At 36.6% G+C, this 19,177-nt stretch overlaps 1 protein-coding gene across 2 annotated transcripts; it reads right to left on the bottom strand.

Moving 5' to 3' along the window:
• Positions 1–6,512: 6,512 nt before the first annotated feature.
• On the bottom strand, positions 6,513–14,818 carry LOC132600409 (CASP-like protein 5A2). Of its 2 annotated transcripts, XM_060313560.1 has the most exons (4): positions 14,601–14,818; positions 14,273–14,505; positions 11,538–11,670; positions 6,513–6,906 (listed from the first exon to the last, which is right to left on the bottom strand). In XM_060313560.1, exons 2-4 carry the CDS (start codon positions 14,482–14,484, stop codon positions 6,715–6,717), a joined length of 537 nt encoding a protein of 178 aa, XP_060169543.1. In that variant the 5' UTR covers positions 14,485–14,505; positions 14,601–14,818; the 3' UTR covers positions 6,513–6,714. The 2 variants fall into 2 exon arrangements, with proteins under 2 accessions (XP_060169543.1, XP_060169544.1); XM_060313561.1 differs by lacking the exons at positions 14,273–14,505; positions 14,601–14,818 and adding an exon at positions 13,318–13,600.
• Between the last annotated feature and the right edge of the window lie 4,359 nt (positions 14,819–19,177).

The raw sequence follows: 19,177 nt of genomic DNA, 5'->3' as shown, positions 1-19,177 counted from the left end.
TCTAGGCCATGTTATTTCAGATGATGGCATCCGAGTCGACACTCAGAAAATACAAGCTGTGAAAAGTTGGCCAAGGCCTACGACGCCTACAGAAGTTCGTAGTTTTCTGGGTTTGGCAGGTTATTATCGAAGATTCGTAGAGGGCTTTTCATCTATTTCAGCCCCATTAACGAAGCTAACCCAGAAGTCAGCGAAATTTCAGTGGAATGATGCTTGTTAGCGTAGTTTCCAAGAGCTAAAAGATAGATTGACCTCAGCTCCAGTGTTAACACTTCCAGAAGGGCCGGATGGTTATGTCGTGTATTGTGACGCTTCCGGTGTGGGACTAGGATGTGTGCTGATGCAGCATGGCAAGGTTATTGCATATGCTTCGAGACAGTTGCGGAAACATGAACAGAATTATCCGACTCGTGATCTCGAATTGGCTGCGGTTATTCATGCCTTAAATATATGGAGGCATTATCTGTACGGTGTGCACGTCGATATCTACACATATCACAAGAGTCTTCAACATATTTTTAAGCAGAAGGAGTTGAACCTACGACAGAGGCGGTGGTTGGAATTGTTGAAGGATTATGACGTGAATATTTTATACCACCCCGGGAAAGCGAATGTGGTAGCAGACGCGCTTAGCCGTCGATCAATGGGCAGTTTAAGTGAAGTCCCTTCAGAAAATAAAGAAATGGTTCGTGAGCTCTATCAACTACCAAATCTTGGGGTACGTGTAATTGATTCGGGTAAGGCAGGAATTAGTGTTAATGATCCTGCAGTCTCGCCCTTGAATGCGGAGATAAAAGAACGCCAGTACGAAGATCCACAGATGTGTCATCACAGGGATGTATCCCGTGGGAAAGAGAAGTCTCCAATTGCAGTTTCCATAGATGGGGTTCTTAGATACCGAGACAGACTGTGTGTACCGGATGTGGCAAAATTACGCCAGCGAATTTTACGCCAGCGAATTTTAGAGGAAGCGCACCATTCTCGGTATTCCATCCATCCAGGTACGACCAAAATGTATCATGACCTTAAATTTCTATATTGGTGGGATGGCATGAAACGAGACATAGCAGATTTCGTGGCGCAATGTCCGAACTGCCAACATGTGAAAGCAGAACATCAGAAGCAAGGGGGCTTATTGCAAGCAATGGAAATTCCTACCTGGAAATGGGAAGAGATTAATATGGATTTTATTGTGGGATTACCCCATTCCCGAGGCAAATATGACTCTATATGGGTGATCGTGGACAGGCTCACGTAAGCAGCTCATTTCCTCCCAGTCAGAACCACGTATTCGGCGGAAGATTATGCGAGGTTGTATTTGAAAGAAATTGTGCGACTTCATGGAATTCCTGTAGCCATTATTACAGACAGAGGGGCCCAGTTTACAGCTAAGTTTTGGAAATCTTTTCAAGAAGGGTTAGGTACTGAAGTCAAATTCAGCACGGCATTTCACCCGCAGACTGACGGGCAAGCCGAGCGTACCATTCGAACTTTAGAAGATATGTTACGAGCGTGTGTACTAGACTTCGGCGGTAGTTGGGATGATCATTTGCCATTAATTGAGTTTGTCTACAACAACAGCTACCATTCCGGTATTCAAATGGCCCCATATGAAGCTTTGTACGGAAGAAAATGCAGATCCCCAATTGGATGGTTTGAAACCGGAGAAGTACAATTGATAGGCCCCGACTTAATCCAACAAGCAGTTGAAAAAGTTAAAGTGATTCGAGACCGACTGTTAACAGCTCAAAGTCGCCAAAAGTCTTATGCGGACAACCGCCGACGAGATTTAGAATTCCAGGTAAATGACTGGGTATTTCTGAAGGTATCGCCAATGAAAGGGGTGATGAGATTTGGCAAAAAAGGGAAGTTGAGTCCAAGATACATCGGACCTTATAAAATTGTCCGTAAGGTGGGACAGGTAGCATATGAATTGGACCTACCTTCGGAGCTTGAATCGGTCCATCCGGTGTTCCATGTTTCGATGCTCCGCAGGTGTATCGGGGATCCTACAAGAATAGTCCCGGTTGACGATGTGCAGGTGATACAGAAGCTGACATATGAAGAAGTACCTATTGCCATTTTAGATATACAGGTGCGACGACTTCGAAATAAAGAAGTCGCTTCGGTCAAGGTTCGATGGCGAAACAACAACCGGGAAGAAATGACTTGGGAAGCGGAAGAAAAGATGAAAGCCAAATACCCGCATTTATTCCAACCGCCGGAAGGGATTCAAGATGAAACGTCGAAGATGTAAGGTATGTACACTTTAGTATTATGCTTTTAGTCGTGTGTGGCCATGGATGTGTTGATAGTGTGATATAGCCCTGTAAGGCCATGATATTGTGGGTTGCTGTGACAGGTTGGTAGAGTCAAATTACAAAGGAGACTCTGGCAAAAAATTTCTAGAACTCCCGAGTGTCGAACATTCGAGGACGAATGTTCTAAAAAGGGGGGAAAAATGTTACACCTCGGAAATTTTTCCGTACTTGGGTGATGAGTAGAACAATGAAGGGCTTGAGTGTATGATGTTTTACTACGTCGGGAATGGCTAATTATGAATTTTTGGAAATAAGGAAGTGGCGGAGAATTTTCAGCTCAGTGGTCGTAAAGGGCACTATACGGCTCGTAAAGTGATTTACGAACCGTATAGTGCAATCGTCCTCCAGCTGTCCAAAAATTTCAAGTTCTGTCAAAGTGTTGAAATGGCTAAAAACGACTTGGAGGACGGCCCGTAAACTGGTTTACGGTCCGTAAACCTCGGTCGTAAACTGCCATGTCCCTTAGCCAAACTTTCTGTTTTTGAAATGCTTAAAAACGATCGCGGAGGACGGACCGTAAACCACAATACGGTCCGTAAACTGTGGTTTACGACCACTGTTCATCCCGACAATTTTTCATTAAAGATCAGATTTTGTGATCACTAAAAGGGACTTAAGCCTCATTTCACTCCATTTTTCATCCATACACCTCAAGAGACCTCTAGAACATTCCAAATATTTCCTCCATGAGAATTCAAGAGAATCAAAGGGAACATCAAGATCAACACCACTAAATTCATGAAAACAAGTGTAAGAACACATCAAAGGATCATCTAAGTCAAGAAATCCTTAAAAGGGTGGAACTAGGGTTTTGGCTAAGTGAAGTATTTCAACTCAAGGCCTGTTCAATCATCATTTAAGGTATGTTTCATGACTATACCACGTGATTCAAGGTATTGGAAGGCTTCGATACTTAAAATGTAAAAGAACATAGGAATGGGTCATTATGGAGTGAATAGTGACATAAATGAATGATAGTAGAATTGAATCATGAATGTTGAAGTGTTGTGAGTACAAATACGATATAAATGATGTTTATAACGTGAAACAAGTAGTAAATGCACGAAAGCACTAAGGTGAGCTATAGGGAGAAATATGGGAAAATTGGAGGAAAATGGTGGATTTTGCTAATGGTGCATAAATGATGATTTTGATTGCGATATTGCGAATAGCATTATGAATGTTGGGGGTAGATATAGAACATGGGAAAAGTAGTATAAACGAAGGAAGTACTGCCCAAATTTTCCTAGAACTAGCGATTCGTTCTTGTAGTTAATTAACTAATGTAATACGAATTCTCTCATGAAGGTGACGACGTGGTATCGAAGGAGAATAAGTGGACAACAACTTAGCTAAACGGCAAGGTATGTGAGGCTAGTCCTTTCTTTCTAATGGCATGAATCTTATAGTCTGAATTACCATCTTTCCATGAGCTCCTACATTCCAAAAAGTTAAATGCCTATATGAGATAAGTTATACGATATGATGATGCTAGGATGATGATGATGTTAGTCCTTGCCTACACTCACCTTATGCACTAGTTCTTTCAAGGTGAGGCAGAATGTTCGTAATTTCTCCATAAAGCAATCGGGGGGGTCACGACCTTACGTCACCCCGATGGAGTAAAGTTGTTCTCAAACCTTATGCATGTGCTATGATAAGATAAGTATTTTACAATGAGTACATTATGATGATTATTTTATGATAAGCATGGCATGAGCATTGCATACCGGGCCTAGTTGGCCGGGCAGACACCGCTTCGGCGGGCGGCGATACGGATACACCACGACCTTCGGGCGTGGGCAGACACCACTAGTGGGCGGCATGAGATGGTACCCCGGACGCGGGAGGCCTGGACGCGGGCTTATATTACTGATTATCACACCGTTCCGACATGGGCGAGCAGCTTGCATATGATGCATACATGTTATGATGATAAGTATGAGTAAGACAGCATGCATTATTCCATTTATGATTATCGGTCAGATTCATATGCTTTATATTGATGCTCTCATTATATTATTGATGCCTTTCTTCATTGTTCATGCCTCTCATACTCAGTACAATATTCGTACTGACGTCCCTTCTTTGGACGCTGTGTTCATGCCCACAGGTAGACAGGGAGGCGAGCTTGATCCAGATACTTAGGAGCTGTCAGCTGTTGAGAGCACTCCATTGTTCGGAGGTGCTTATGATTTCTCTTTGGTATATATGTGTATATATTTTGGGCACGACGGAGTCTTGTTCCGTCTATGTATTCATTATGATAGTAGAGGCTCGTAGATGCGTAGTGTGGGTCAGGTGGTCCCAAAAGATGCTATTATTATATATATATTATTTTGATGGCCGAGAGGCATATGTATATAAAGTACTTATGTTTTGATACAAATTATGTTTCCTATACTTTCATGCGTAAAACTGGCAAAAGATCATTAAATGAGTAGTAGAGTGAGCAGTGCTCGGTATCTAGCTCCGGGTACCCGTCGCGGCCCCTAGTTGGGTCGTGACAGCTGTCACTTCTTTTTGTGTTTTTTTTTTTTGACCTCTTTCTCAAAGAACACTGACAGCCAGGAAGACAGTTGAGTGTTGGAAGATCTTGGGACAAACGGAAGGTTTTGTAATATGTAAAACTCCCAGCTTCTTCTGCATTAATTTAATTAGACTGAAAGTTGTATTTTGTTTTCTTGATACTGTTTGTAAATCTTATTAGTGCAGTTTTTTTTTTTTTTGATTGAAGATGCTTGTTTACGAGTCCAAAAGAACTGACAATCATCAATTTAGCTCCTAGCATTTGCAATAGATTCAGGTCTCATTTGTTTTCATTAAGATTAAACGTCTGAATCTGAATGATTAAGATGTTATCTCTAGGTCTGAACACTGAATGATTAAGATTGTTTATTTTTCAATATCTGAATGTGCATAATATATTTATTTAAACATAATAAATACACAATTCAAATTAAAAAGTAACTAAATAGTAGAAAATAAATACAAATTTAATAAAAAAAATATTATTTGATAAAAAAAATGAAATATTTATATTCACTAGTAATGGTGGAGATGTTTTGCAGTCATGGTGGGTGGTGAGTGGGGGTGGAGGGGTGAGGGGTGGTGTTGGTGGGGAGTGAGGGGTGGGGGTGGGGTTGGTGGTGGGGAGTGGGGGTGGAGGTGTGGGTGTGGGGTAGGGATTGGTGGTAGGGAGTGGGGGTGGATAGTGTGGGGTGGGATTGGGGTTGGTGGTGCAGTGGGGAGTGGGGGGTTGGTGTGGAGGGTGGGTGGGTGGTGGGGTGGGGTTGGACTGGAGAGGGTGGGCGTGGGGGTGGGGTTGAGGTGGAGGGTTGGGGTTGGGGTTAGAGCTAGTGATAAAAAAGTTTCATACAAAAATATCTCTTAATGATATTAAGATTTGATTTAATATCTTAATGATTAAGACATATTCAGATCCAATAAGTGCTTAGATCTTAATGCAAATAAATACACTTAATGGCTTAAAGTCTGAGTCATTCAGATTCAGACCTCCAATAAGTACAAACAAATGAGGCCTTGGTAACTTTAATGTTAAAGTACCAGTGTGCTAATTTTTTTGTTTTATCGTCATTCCTATGCGACACTTTTTTTGTTCTGACTCAAAAAAAAACATTTCATTTCCATAATATGAACTTCAAAATTTTTTATTGACTCCTAATGAGATGATTTACAATGACAACCCTCAATTTTATTGGATCGTGCAATTGTGTCAATTCAACTGTGTAGTGTGAATTTTAGTAGCTCAATTGGTTGGCTACTGAACTTTTATCTTATTGGGGAGGGTTCAAATCCCCTTTACATTTTTTCCTTTCCCTACCCCCTATGTTATAAAAAATTTTTAAAAAAAAATCAATTGTTTACTTATTCAGTGAGACTATAGTAAATTTGCAATTTCACCTATCTTATAAATGTCTAAAATTTATTTTAGATCATGAGATTTAAAATCTTGTATTCTTTCTTTTAAACTCGTCAAATACGTCACATATATTAGGATAAATAAAATATTGCAATAAGACGTACGGACGAAAGTTTAACGATCTCCTGGACTGGTAGCTTAAACATAAGCAACCTAAATATTAGCTTTCAGATCTCAAGGAAATAAAGTCTGGATACTCTATGTGATGCTAATAGTGCCTGCTACAAAATTTTGTGCAATCCTTCATATCTAGCAACAGACACACAACTCAATTTTTCATATTAACCAGTTTCACGCAATCTGTATTTACACACCGCAGCAGCCAATTGTATGTTTTTTTTGTTTTTTGGACATTGATCATCTGGACAAACATTTGCAATATCAAAACAAAAACAGTACTCTCACAAGATATTTTGACGTCGTTCAAGTAATTTCCATGAGAGCCCCTCTTCACCGGGACGCAAGCGACCAAAAGTTTAAGAGAAACGATGGCAAAGCACAGAACCAGCTTAGAAAAGCCATGGCGGTAGCAGTCTCGAACTCTAAGCAGTGATTTTGAGAGCAGACACCAAGGTCATTGCCAATCAGGACAGTAATTCCAGCAGAAGCACACGCTGCAGCAAACGTGAGGGTAGAAGTGACCTGCAATAAAGATATTCACGAAGGAGATTAATGGCAAGGAGTCATGACCCTAGACATGCTTCATGATAAGCTTATTTAAAAACTTAGGTTATATGCACAAAGCTAAATGTGTGTGAGTGCTTAATTCAAAAAGAAGTCATAATATTGGGGTAAATAAAAGAACAAAATGATGAATGCTGTTAGAAGGAACTCCAATGGCACGCGTTATGAGATATTTAAAAGACAATTGAACTTTTATCTTTCCTACAAGGTAATTTGCACATCAAACCACACGAGTTAACAAACCATGTTAAGGAGCAATTTTATGGCTGAGCTCACAGATCTTAAGATCTTCTGGATCCCTGATCTTTATCAAGCATAGCATGCTATTGTAATCTATTCTTCTATAAGAGTTTATCGCTCTACACTAAATCTAACATTGCGTCACTTTTATTCCAAAATAAAATACAGTTAAGATCATCTGTATTCATCTTAAAGTCAAAAATCACCCATGAGATATACCAATGGTATGTGTGATTTGGAGAGACAACGAGAGAGAGGGCATGCTAAAGTGTAAAAGGCAACCAAGAGGATGTGACCGTCTTTCACAGTGAAGGCTACCAAGAGAATTTTATTATTTCATACAATTGAACATACAATATAACTTTTTGGTAACTATTTTACAGATATGACTCCGGTATAAGATTATGAGCCCATTTGGATTGGCTTATAAGTTGTTTTCAGCTTTTTTGAGTGTTTGGCTGGCCAGCTTAAAGCCATTTTATGTTTAAAGTAAGCTCAAAAAAATAATTGGGCCAGTTTGGCTTAGCTTATCTAAAGCAGCTTATAAGCTGTTTATCTGTTAAACAGCTTATAAGCCAAAAAAAAATAAGTTAGGCCACCCCAACCTTTTTTTTTTTGCTTATAAGTTGTTTTCAGCTTATAAGCTGCTCTTTTTAAGCCCATCCAAACAGGCTCTATGTTACTCCCTTTGTCCTCCCTCCTTTTTGATGCATCCTGAAAAGATTGAAGTACTTTCATCTAAGAAAACTATGCTTTGAAGCTTTTACCCGCTCAACACTATGCCCTTCACTTCCACAAGTATAAAAAAAGGAAAAAAGGAAGAAGAACCAAAGATGGAAATATTTAATTCTCATCTTTTGCAAGAGGGATGCATCAGCATACTCATGACGAAGTATTAGGTGATAGAAAGGCAATGTGGAAACTTGAATTTGTTTTGCTTATGAGTCCTTTTTCTTTTACTTTTTTTTGATAAGAAATGTCTAAAGTCCTTCATTTCTAATTCAATATCCAATTAAACTAACTCATTGAATGGGATGGAAGGACTAAATATCATAAAGTTTATAGGACTCCTGAATTATTTCCCAACAAAAAAGTTTATAGGACTCCCGAATTCATGAAACAACTAAGACTAGTCAAGTATCAGAGGCTGTGCCCTTCTTTCTGGGACTGTTATAGAGTAGTTAGCAACATTTTTCGAGTTTCTCATCTCTTGCAATATTAGGAGAATATATAGAGATATATGTGACCACTAGTTGTCTCCAAGTTGTCTTAAGAAAAATAGTTTGAGATGTGACCAACAGCAAAATATCTTCCTCGTAGCCATGAGGAAGTTTCTAGAGATAACATTAAGACGACATTACTAGAAATATCTTATGAACGATAATCCCCCTCATAGCCGACCGGGAGGTTTTAAGCATCTTTCACGTGGCACATAAAATTTAGATAAGGTTTGTTTACCGGAAAATCCGCACTTACAAGAGGCCCATTGTACGAAGCAACTACTAGATTAGTCACTAAAGATATAGAGAAATGATGTCAATTATGGGGAAAAAAGGAAATAGAGAAATGATGTCTTATTTCGAAACTTTTGCCATATGATGCCTTATGCATCAATGATAACTATTGATTAAAACAGTTGAGTGGCAAGAGCCTAAGAACGAAGCAGGAGGTAATCTTTTACCCTTATTCAGGTCTTGCTAGCAAATCGGTTTTGTTTTTATTAGTAAATGGATTTTTATAACGGAAAAGGGCAAAAATTACCCCTGAACTTTGGGAAATAATTCACCCATATCCTTCGTTATACTATTGGGCTATTAATGCCCTTAACGTTATACTTTGGGGCAAATATGCCCTTATGTGTAACGGCGTGCCACGATCAACCCATTTCCCCCTTATATTTCATTCGGATCAAATAAAACGCGGATCCGACCCAGCAAAATTATCACCCAACCCGTAAATAATATATCAAATCCAACTATCTCTCTCTCTACAAAACAACGCCGACACCTCTCTCTACAGTAAACCTAACTTCATTTATGTCATGATTTCGGTGAATTGAAGGCATGAAGTTAGGTTTACTGTAGAGAGAGGTGGGTGGCGATTTACTGTAGAGAGAGGTGTCGGCGTTGTTTTGTAGAGAGAGAGAGATAGTTGGGTTTGATTTAGGGTTATTTGGGTTTGATATATTATTTACGGGTTGGGTGATAATTTGGCTGGGTCGGATCCGCATTTTATTTGATCCGGATAAAATATAAGGGGCAAATGGGTTGGCCACCGTGAGTTTGACACATGGCACGCCGTTATACATAAGGGCATATTTGCCCCAAAGTATAACGTTAAGGGCATTAATAGCCCAATAGCATAACGAAGGGTATGAGTGAACTATTTTCCAAAGTTCAGAGGTAATTTTGGCCCTTTTCCGTTTTTATAAACATAAGTTGAAGGAATCATTATTCTTTTTGAACTTTTTCCCTAGGCTTAGTTCAAGTTGCACAGGTTGAGGTACTTGTGCGTTGTGACTTAGTTCCTAAGTTACACGGACTCGCCATTTTGGGTGCCGTCCCCATCCGGGATACGGTCGGGTGCGGGTGCGGTGACGGCAAACGTCCGAGATACTATCAATTACATACGGATACTTTGACCCGAGTCCGTCGACATTTGGGGGGAAAATTTGAGATTTTGATTTCTCAAAATTAAAAATCAAACAGATTTAAGGTAAGGAAAATGACATACCTTCAATATTATAGTACTTTTATCTCATGTTTGCTGCTTCATGTTTTAGATAAACCAAGAATACAAGGTTGTGTTGAGTTCGGATGGCAGGGAGAAGCAGTGATATAGATGGAGGGTTTATTTTCGGCCTTGAATGGCTTTCTCTTTCTATTTGAGGAAAGAATGAAAGACTGTGAAAGAGACGACCTAAAGGCTTGAAAACTTTGCTCTGTAAAAGCTTGAAAAGGAAATTTGGGGAATATGAAGAAAACGACTGCTTACAGCTAGAGGAGACATGTAGTCGTGTACAAGCTGAATTAGGACTCTTAAAAGTCTTAATTGTATTAACGTACAAAAATGACCCCTTTATTCTTCATATGTGCTATTTTTATCCCCTTTATTTTCCATTATATGATACTTGGTCTTGGTGGTCACTACCCAGTGTAATCCCACAATAGTGGGGTCTGGGGAGGGTAATATGTACGCAGCCTTACCCCTACCTGGGTAGGGAGGCTGTTTCCGATTGACCCTCGGCAACCCTCCTCCTTTATCCGGGCTTGGGACCGGCAATGTGAGCGAGCTCACACAGGCGGAGTTCATTATATGATACTTGTGACACAAAATTGAAAGGCACCTAATTATGCTATTTATAAATGTTTCTTTCTTATACAATATAGGGAAATTTTAAAATTAATTATTAGCATGTCAATTTTTTGATAATTAATTTATATTTTTAATCGCACAAAAGCACGGACATATTTACTGGTTGAACATAATAAAATTGACCCCTTTGTACAACGGATTATTCTTGGAACGTATTTTTTCATATGCCTTTTATATTTTTTCATATTTACAGCCGAATCCCCGCACCCGTATCCATAACTGGATCCGCACCCCTGAATCCTAAAATTTAGATTTTGCCGAATTCGACACTTGAATCCGTACCTGTATCGGTATCCGCACTCGAGTCCGCGTAACTTAGCCTAGAGAACATTAGACTTAAAGTAAATGACCTAACATAACTAAAACTTAAAACCCAACAAATTGGATTGCCTATATGGATCTTTTACTTTCATTGTGTTGTATTTCTCGCTAAGCCTACATGAGTTCTAACTTCCAAGAATAAAGGAAACTAACTGAACGTTTTGAAAGAAGATCGTAGAGTTGTTAGAAAAAGGCACATTTTGCATAAACAGGAAGTTGGTCCATCGTGTATTAGCATAGAAGCTATCTCAAGTAAAAACTGATACCATACAATGAAAAGTCATATTTTTCAAATTCCAATATATCCGCATTAAGCTTTTTAGTACCAATTGCAAGGAGGAAAGTTGAAATTTTCAATATTTTACTCATCACGATACAATTTTACAGAACTAATGTATTGGAACTGATTCCAATAACTAGCTTTTCCCTGTTGTATCAAGTCCTTGCATGTCTGATTGTACCAATCTGAGCAAAAGCTATCAACTTTCTATGAAGATTCATTTTTGATATCGCACGAAAAAATCAGAATGTTTGACAAGCTGACATACATCTTTTTTATGGTTTAAAAATACTACTTCAATAATGCCTTCATTCATTAATTAGCTCAGTTACTATTACGTGATCAAGTTTTTGAAGAATCAATGGCAACTTACCCCATCACCCACAGCAAATAAGCTCACAATCCGAGAATTCTGCAAGCACCGTCCAACAAGAAGGGCATAAACATCAAGAATTCCTAGAGACAAGCTCCATAAGCTCTGTAAACCAGCAGCAGCAACAAGGTAACTGGGAAACCAGATAAGATGAAAAAATTCACCATAAAAGCAACACAACTTCCAATAAGCATGTGCTTGATCAGAGGCCAAAACAACAACAATGATGAGTTCTTAAATTTCCTTCATTCAAAAATACAGAAGACATCCCTTTTTTTTTTTTTTGAGATGGTAAAGAAGACATCCAAATATTTAACAGGATATGATGAGTCTCCAATTAGTTAACTTCAAGTCAATTAAATTTCAAATGATTGTCTAGCACATTTAGGAAATACTAGATATAAACAGAATTGAATAAAGTTCGAACAACTATCCAGTGAGATAATGAGACAGAAATGAAATTCCCCCCTACCACTACAAAATCTTAATTTGATCTGCAAATTTTACTGACAGGACAACCATTAACTCTGCCTGCAAATTACCCTTTTCTTCTAGGAGGATAACAACTGCTCATATTTACACAGCACCAACTAGTACAAATTAACATCCTCTTGCACACACTAGTGAGGAAATACCGGTACATAAGTTGGTTGTCAGCATACTACAACGGGATTTGAACCTGAGACTTCTTGGTCTCCACAAATTCCACCTCAACTTGCTAACAGTAGATCCATACTTCCTATATAAGCTATAGGCTCAGTAGGCTGAAAATTTTTGCATCTCCACTGGAGAATAACACTTGCTCCATCAGAAGGCCACAGCCCATCTCCAATCAAAGATTATTATTTTTTAAGAAAAGCTAGACTTCTAATTGTATGAAATATTAAGCTGCCAGGCACAATTGTTCCACATAATAAACCGCGAAATCACTTACTATACCATCATCTAAAACTCAGCACATTCTCAGTTCATTTTATCCAAAAATGTCAGTTCAGTATGAACTGATGTAATACTGCTATATTTGCAATTACAGTCAAGCCTCTCTATAACAGTGTCGTTTGTTCCGATATTTTTTGTTTGCTATAGCGAAATGTTGTTATAGAGAACATACAATGTATAACATAACATAAACGATCAATTCCACGAAAAACATGGTTGTTATTGTTTATTTAAAAAAAAAAAAAAAACATGTTTGTTATAGTGGTGTTGTTTTGTTTTTTTTTTTTTTTTTAATAAGATAAAGGTAGGTTAGTGAAGTGTTGTTAATATAAGGATGTTGTTATAGAGAGGTCTAACTGTACTTACATATGATTTAAACGTCTAACTTACATATGATTATCTAAATATGATCGGAACTGAAACTTTGTAGTTATAGTTTTTGTGCTTTTAAAAAGTGAAGAAAAAGCCAAAAATTACCAGAAAGCTGTGACAGAAGGAAAATCACTGGTAGAAGACATGATACAAAGAGAAATAACAGCAATACGCCTTAACTTAAACATCTAACTTATATATGATTATCTAAACATGATCAAAACTGAAATTTTGTAGTTATAAAAGACAAAAATTACCAGAAAGCAGTGACGGAAGGAAAATCACCAGTTGTAGACATGACGCAAAGAGAAACAACAGCAAAATTACAAAAATGTTGATGTAATGCTGCTATGGTTTGCAATTACTTACATATGATTTAAAGTTTAAACATCTAACTCACATATATGATTATCTAAAGTCTAAACATGATCGGAACTGAAATTTTGTAGTTATAAGAGACAAAAATTACTAGAAAGCAGTGACGGAAGGAAAATCACCGGTAGTAGACATGACGCAAAGAGAGACAACAGCGAAAACAAACCGAGCGAAATGTAAGAAGAATCCGCTGATCATAGATACTAACATTTCCGATTACGCCCTAACTTAAGCATCTGACTCACATATATGATAATATAAACATGATCGGAACTAAAATTTTGTAGGAGTCTTCGTGTTTGTCAATGGTAATAATGTTAAGTGAAGAAAGAGACAAAAATTACCAGAAAGCTGTGAAAGAAATAAAATACTAAAATAGCATGACAAAGCCTTTCTGAAAAAAGGAACAGTAACTGCAACAAAATAATACGATAATGGAAGTACAAGAAACAACAGATAGTAATAGAAATCGAAGAACAAAAAACTACAAGAGTAATACTACTACTGCTAGTATGGAAGATAAGCGAGACAATGCTCAAATAGATCGGAACTGATATTTTCTAGTTATAGCTTTTGTGCTTTTAAAAAGAGACAAAAATTACCAACTATTTATCAAAGCACACCTTGAAATTAATGAGTCAGACGAAATTTTACGGGCAAATAAAGTTGGCACGCGCATTTTGGCGATTGTATTCAAACACTTGATGTAGTCAGCTTCTAGGTGTGTTTAAATAGTCAGTGACAATGCAGGTAGAAAACGCAGACACCTGATAGTTCACGTAGGAAACTCGCAAAAAAGTGATACATCAGGTGTGTTTTTGACTATTATCTCTTATATAAATATGATCAGAACTAAAAATTTGTAGTTTCTGCTTTTGTCCTTTTAAAAAGTGAAGAAAAAACCAAAAAAATTACAGGTAATAGCCACGACGCAAAGAGAAACAAAAGCAAAAACGTAATCATCTAAACATTGCAATTACGCCTTAATTTACATATCTAAACATGATCAAAACTGAAAATTTTGTAGTTATAAGAGACAAATAAATTACCAGAAAGCAGTAACGGAAGGAAAATCACCGGTAGTAGACATGACGCAAAGCGAGACAACAGCAAAAACAAACTGAGCGAAACGTAAGAAGAATCCACCAATAGTGCCAGGCATGCCTTGTACATCTTTCATTCTCACGCGCGGCACGTTCGCTGCTTCCGTTTGTAACGGTGGCGCATCAACTGGATGCACTGACGCGTTGCTCACACTCATTTCTTAATTTGTCTATTTCCTGCATAGTTTACCAATATGTCCGAATTCACGATCAAAATTAAAAAGTTTTACTCGAGCTGCGTAGCATAAATTGCGAAAGAGAGAGAGAGAGTACCTTTTTTTTTTTTGTCACCACCACTAGTAAAACAACAAGTTCAATTAATTCACTGTTGCTACCAATAAATCATCATCCTAAATTGATTAATTAATTGTGCGATCCACAACTACTTCAATTAGAGAGATCCGGCAAAGACTGATCGGAGCAGGGGATGTATGTATAGATGTGGCCTGGAAAGTGACGGACAATTGGGCACAAGTTGTTGAAAGATGCAAGTGGGCTGTAATATTCTTCTCCGTCATGCTTTTCATTACAGTAACTTTTTTCCTTTTTCCCTTTACCTTTTTTTTCACCGACAAGTTAAAGGTTTAATAGTCAATTAATTGAGCGACTAGATCCTAAGCTTTGGCTGAATACATGTACAGTATTTGTTCAAAATTTTCATTTAGACATTTATATTAAAGTTGTTCCTATGGAATATCTAAACTCAAGTCAATATGTATGTATTAAACACCTAATTGATAATCTTTGACTCTCTTGTTTGGATGGTTGTTTCCTGTGATTCATTAATGTATGATTTTCTATAAAATCTTGTATGTATCAATTATTTTTAAAATTATATTGTATGATATTATAAACCTATTGTAATTTCGTGACTATATAATGATGAAAAAGTTTAATTTTTGTAATCATAGATTTGATGATTTTTGTGTGGTTACGTATTTTATTTTTTCATTTTGCCCCACCCCACCACTTACCCCTACCCTCTACTACCCCACCGCTCTGCCACCCATCCCAACCACCACCCACTACCCCTCACCACCACCCAACCCCACGCCACAACCATTCACCTCCACCCTATCACCCACATTTCGCACTCTCATCCTACAGCCACCCATCTCACACCACTCTCCCCTCCGCCATCCCCACCGTCACTCAATGACCACCCCCACCTACCACCTACTTATTTTTTAAAGTTTCTATTTTATTCTTTACCTAAGTTTTATTAATATATATATATATATATATATATATATATATATATATATATATATATATATATATTAAGGGTAGTCTAATTAAATATTAAGGGTAGTTTAATAAATTTACATGTTATTATGCAGTATCATACAATCAAACCAAACAATAAAAATATTATTAAACCGTGACAAACGAAACAATCTATCCAAACATTATGTTCATTAATACAGTACAATACTATACAACATCATATTGTACCATACCATACTGTACATTAATGAACCGCAGGAAACAACCATCCAAACAGAGTGTAAGAAAATAAAATGTGTGATTCTCACATGCGGTGACATGACAAATATGGCGAATCAATACGTGGCAGGCATAGATAAGGTGATGTGACACCTCTCTATGGCTAGCATTTCTATTTATCTTTTACCTCCTTTTTTTGATATTTTCTTCTTATTTTTCCTACTTATCTTATTTTAAAGAGTTTGAGAATTGCTACATTCATTTCTCAGTTAATGTAAAAAATATTCAAGGAAATGAAAAGAAAGGACGTGAGTTGCTGCATTCATTACTCAATTAATATACAAACATCCAAGGAAATGAAAGAAGAAAGAATGTGATCAGTTGCTGGCTTATAGTTTCCCTAACAGTTTCTCTTTGATATGGTAACTGCTGCTAAAGAAAAAGAAATATAAGGAAGAGGAGAATAGAAAGAGCAGCAGCCCACAGTCCACACCACATTATGGTACACAACGAAGAACAGCATTTAGGTGTACTTCGATCACCTCCGTTAAGCTTTTCAACACGGATATCACAAGAAATCTTCAATTGATATTACTTTTATATACACTCTCCAGAAATTGAGTGACAAACATGTTTCTCTATAAAGTGTGAACTATGATTTTATATTTTGCAGGACAAAATTATCATGAAGCATAAATGCGGAGCACGAAATAGATCATGAAAGGAAGAATTTAAGGTAACATGTGTTATTGATTTAGTGAAAGAAGCTTCCATAGAGCCCGTTTGGATTGACTTATAAGTTGCTTATAAGCTGTTTTAAGCTTTTTTGAGTGTTTGGCTAGCCAGCTTAAAGTCATTTTGTGCTTAAAATAAGCTCAAAAAAATAATTGGGCTCATTTGACTTAGCTTATCTAAAGCAGCTTATAAGCTGAAAACAGCTTATAAGCAAAAAAAAAAAAGTTAGACTACCCAACTTATTTTTTTTAGCTTATAAGCTGCAAACAGCTTATAAGCATAAGTCCATCCAAACAGGCTCATAAACATGTCTTTGTATATTCCCAACCTTTTTTTATAGAAGTTTCCGAGTAATTTTTTATTCTTGCAACACAAAAATATATGAAAAGCTTTTGATGCTCCCTCTCTCTCAAATTATCTTCTTTAGAATGAATTTTATCCTTTATGCATTAAATCTTGATTGTGGTATAAAGAGAATCGTTTATGCTTCTTCTTTTTTTCCTTCCGTTCAACATTTTCTGAAGATTGAGAGTTGATTCATACGGGAGATCTTCGCTATTGTTCAAGTTCTAGGGACAAACATTCTCTATTTATTTTCGTTATTGATTTTGACACAAATATTTTGTATTACAAGAATACACACTCATCAAATAAAGTAGAGAGAAAATAAATGATTTTAAAAAAAAAGTACTTTCCTGATATAAATCAACCTAAAGAAAGACTATATGCAATTTTTACACACTGAAAATTCCAAAAAGTAAATTAGTGGCAGATCAACGTGAGCGACCCTAATTTAATGCTTTTATGTATTTGAACATAATGAGGAAGCTTAATTTTTTATTTTTTTTTGGAGGCATTAACGTAGTAGCTTTATTCATTATTAAGAGTGGGATTATTATTATAGTATGCCTTTATTTTTTTCTATTAACCCTTTTGTGTTTTTGTTGTTAATATTTTTTATTTATGTTTCAGGCTCATGCGCTCAGAGAGAATATTTTATTTGATACCTTTATGTGTTTAAACATCCGACTTTTCAAGAAACTTGGATAGGCTTTAAAATTATTGCTTTAGTCGTTAGTGAGAGTAGGAGGACTACTTTTATAGCGTGCCTTTATTTTTATTTTGTTAATCAGCATGTAATTTTCTATATTTGGGGTTGTAATTCTTCTTAGATCTTGATTTTCTTCGTTTTTATATTGAGTCGATGCTTTCAGAGAAAGGTTTGATGCTAACAAACACATACTATGTTCTTATTCTCATTTTTTCTCCATATTTTTTTGTTACTTTTCGGTAAATCTATAATTGTTATGCTTATTAGCATTTTAATTCTACTTTTACGCATTTATATGTAAAATTTCATTTCCTTAGTAGAAACAATTATTTTTGACTAAAAATGTGTGAATTAATATTTATAACTCTATTCTATTTATTTACGCCAATTTTATTTATTTATTTATATTTTTCATGTGTTTTCCTTAAATCTATAATTTTGTATTTAATTTGTCAAAGAATTTTTTTCTACGATCACGCGAGGCGCGGACAAGTATACTAGTTTGTTTGAAAACCTCTTTTTAATTTTTTTCCAGAATTTCCCCCTCTCTTCAATTCTTGGTCGCCGATTAAATTCCCAGCCTTCTATTTTTTTTTTTTATCTTTGTTGAATTTCGACCGTTTTTCTTGAAGCAATTGACGATTCTCATTTTTTTTTTTTATGTGATTTGGCCATTTGCACTTTATCTATGCTTCCCTTTTTTTCTGGGTATTAGTTTACTTGAGGCTTCTGCAAGTTTTCTTTACAAAGAATGCAAAGAGAAGGTAACATAAATGTGAGGAAGAGAGATTCAAGATAAAATCTCTAGTGATCTGCTGAAAACCCATCTACATGCAACGACGAGTCAAAAAGCAAAAATACGATTGGGTGAGTTTTAATCTTTAGAACTAAGAATCCATAGGATAACTACTTGCAAGAATTAGATACATAAATTTAATTGAGCATTTCACCATGAGATTATTGCTTTTCACGTTCCAGAAATTCACTACGCCGTCGGACGAGATAAACACTTTAAAGTTCATTCTTTTTTCTTTTCTTTTCTTTTTTAGATATTAGGTGGGTTTTATTTTTGTTAAGTCCATATCAGCTGATTTCAACATCTTCACCCGCCCAAACATAAGTGAGTCTCACTTTTTGTGCCATGTCAACTCTTTGGGTATAATAAACGCATATTGACTTGGATTGAGATGTTCAATAAGAACAATGAGTATAAGTCTCTAAATGGAAAATTTGGATAAATTTAAGGGATTACATATGTATTCAGCCTTGGACTTGTAAGTCATTTCTGTCTTAATGTGTTATGTTTTTCTTTATCAAATTTTATTTATATACTCAAACTACACTCGTTTCAATTGAACAAATATCTATTCTTGATCTATCAAAAAGAAATACGATGCTTTCCAATTTTTTAATTTTCAGTCGAGATGTAAAGACTGATTTGGTAACAAGCTTCGAGTAATGATTGAGTCTTGTTTGGCGGGATAGCATGTTTGTATACCTCTTCCTCGTTCCCTTTCTCGCTTAATAAATTTCAAATAAATTACACAAATGTTTACCAGTAAATTGATACAGTCGAATTTGTTTACATGATCAAGGATGCGTGGATCAAATATGAGGAG

The sequence above is a fragment of the Lycium barbarum genome, chromosome 6 (genome assembly GCF_019175385.1).
Source record: "Lycium barbarum isolate Lr01 chromosome 6, ASM1917538v2, whole genome shotgun sequence".
Lineage (NCBI taxonomy): Eukaryota > Viridiplantae > Streptophyta > Magnoliopsida > Solanales > Solanaceae > Lycium > Lycium barbarum.
Note: the sequence above shows the minus strand (reverse complement) of the source record. Positions and strands in the feature narration are given on the sequence as shown.

Bases quoted from the DNA above. Each gene is read 5' to 3' on its own strand.
- LOC132600409 (XM_060313560.1), bottom strand. From the start codon at position 14,484: ATGAGTGTGAGCAACGCGTCAGTGCATCCAGTTGATGCGCCACCGTTA. The intron at 11,671-14,272 runs GTAATTTATTTG...CTGGTTTCCCAG, and splicing joins CCTTCCGTTACTGCTTTCTG to TTACCTTGTTGCTGCTGCTG. The intron at 6,907-11,537 runs GTAAGTTGCCAT...TCTTTATTGCAG, and splicing joins TATTTGCTGTGGGTGATGGG to GTCACTTCTACCCTCACGTT.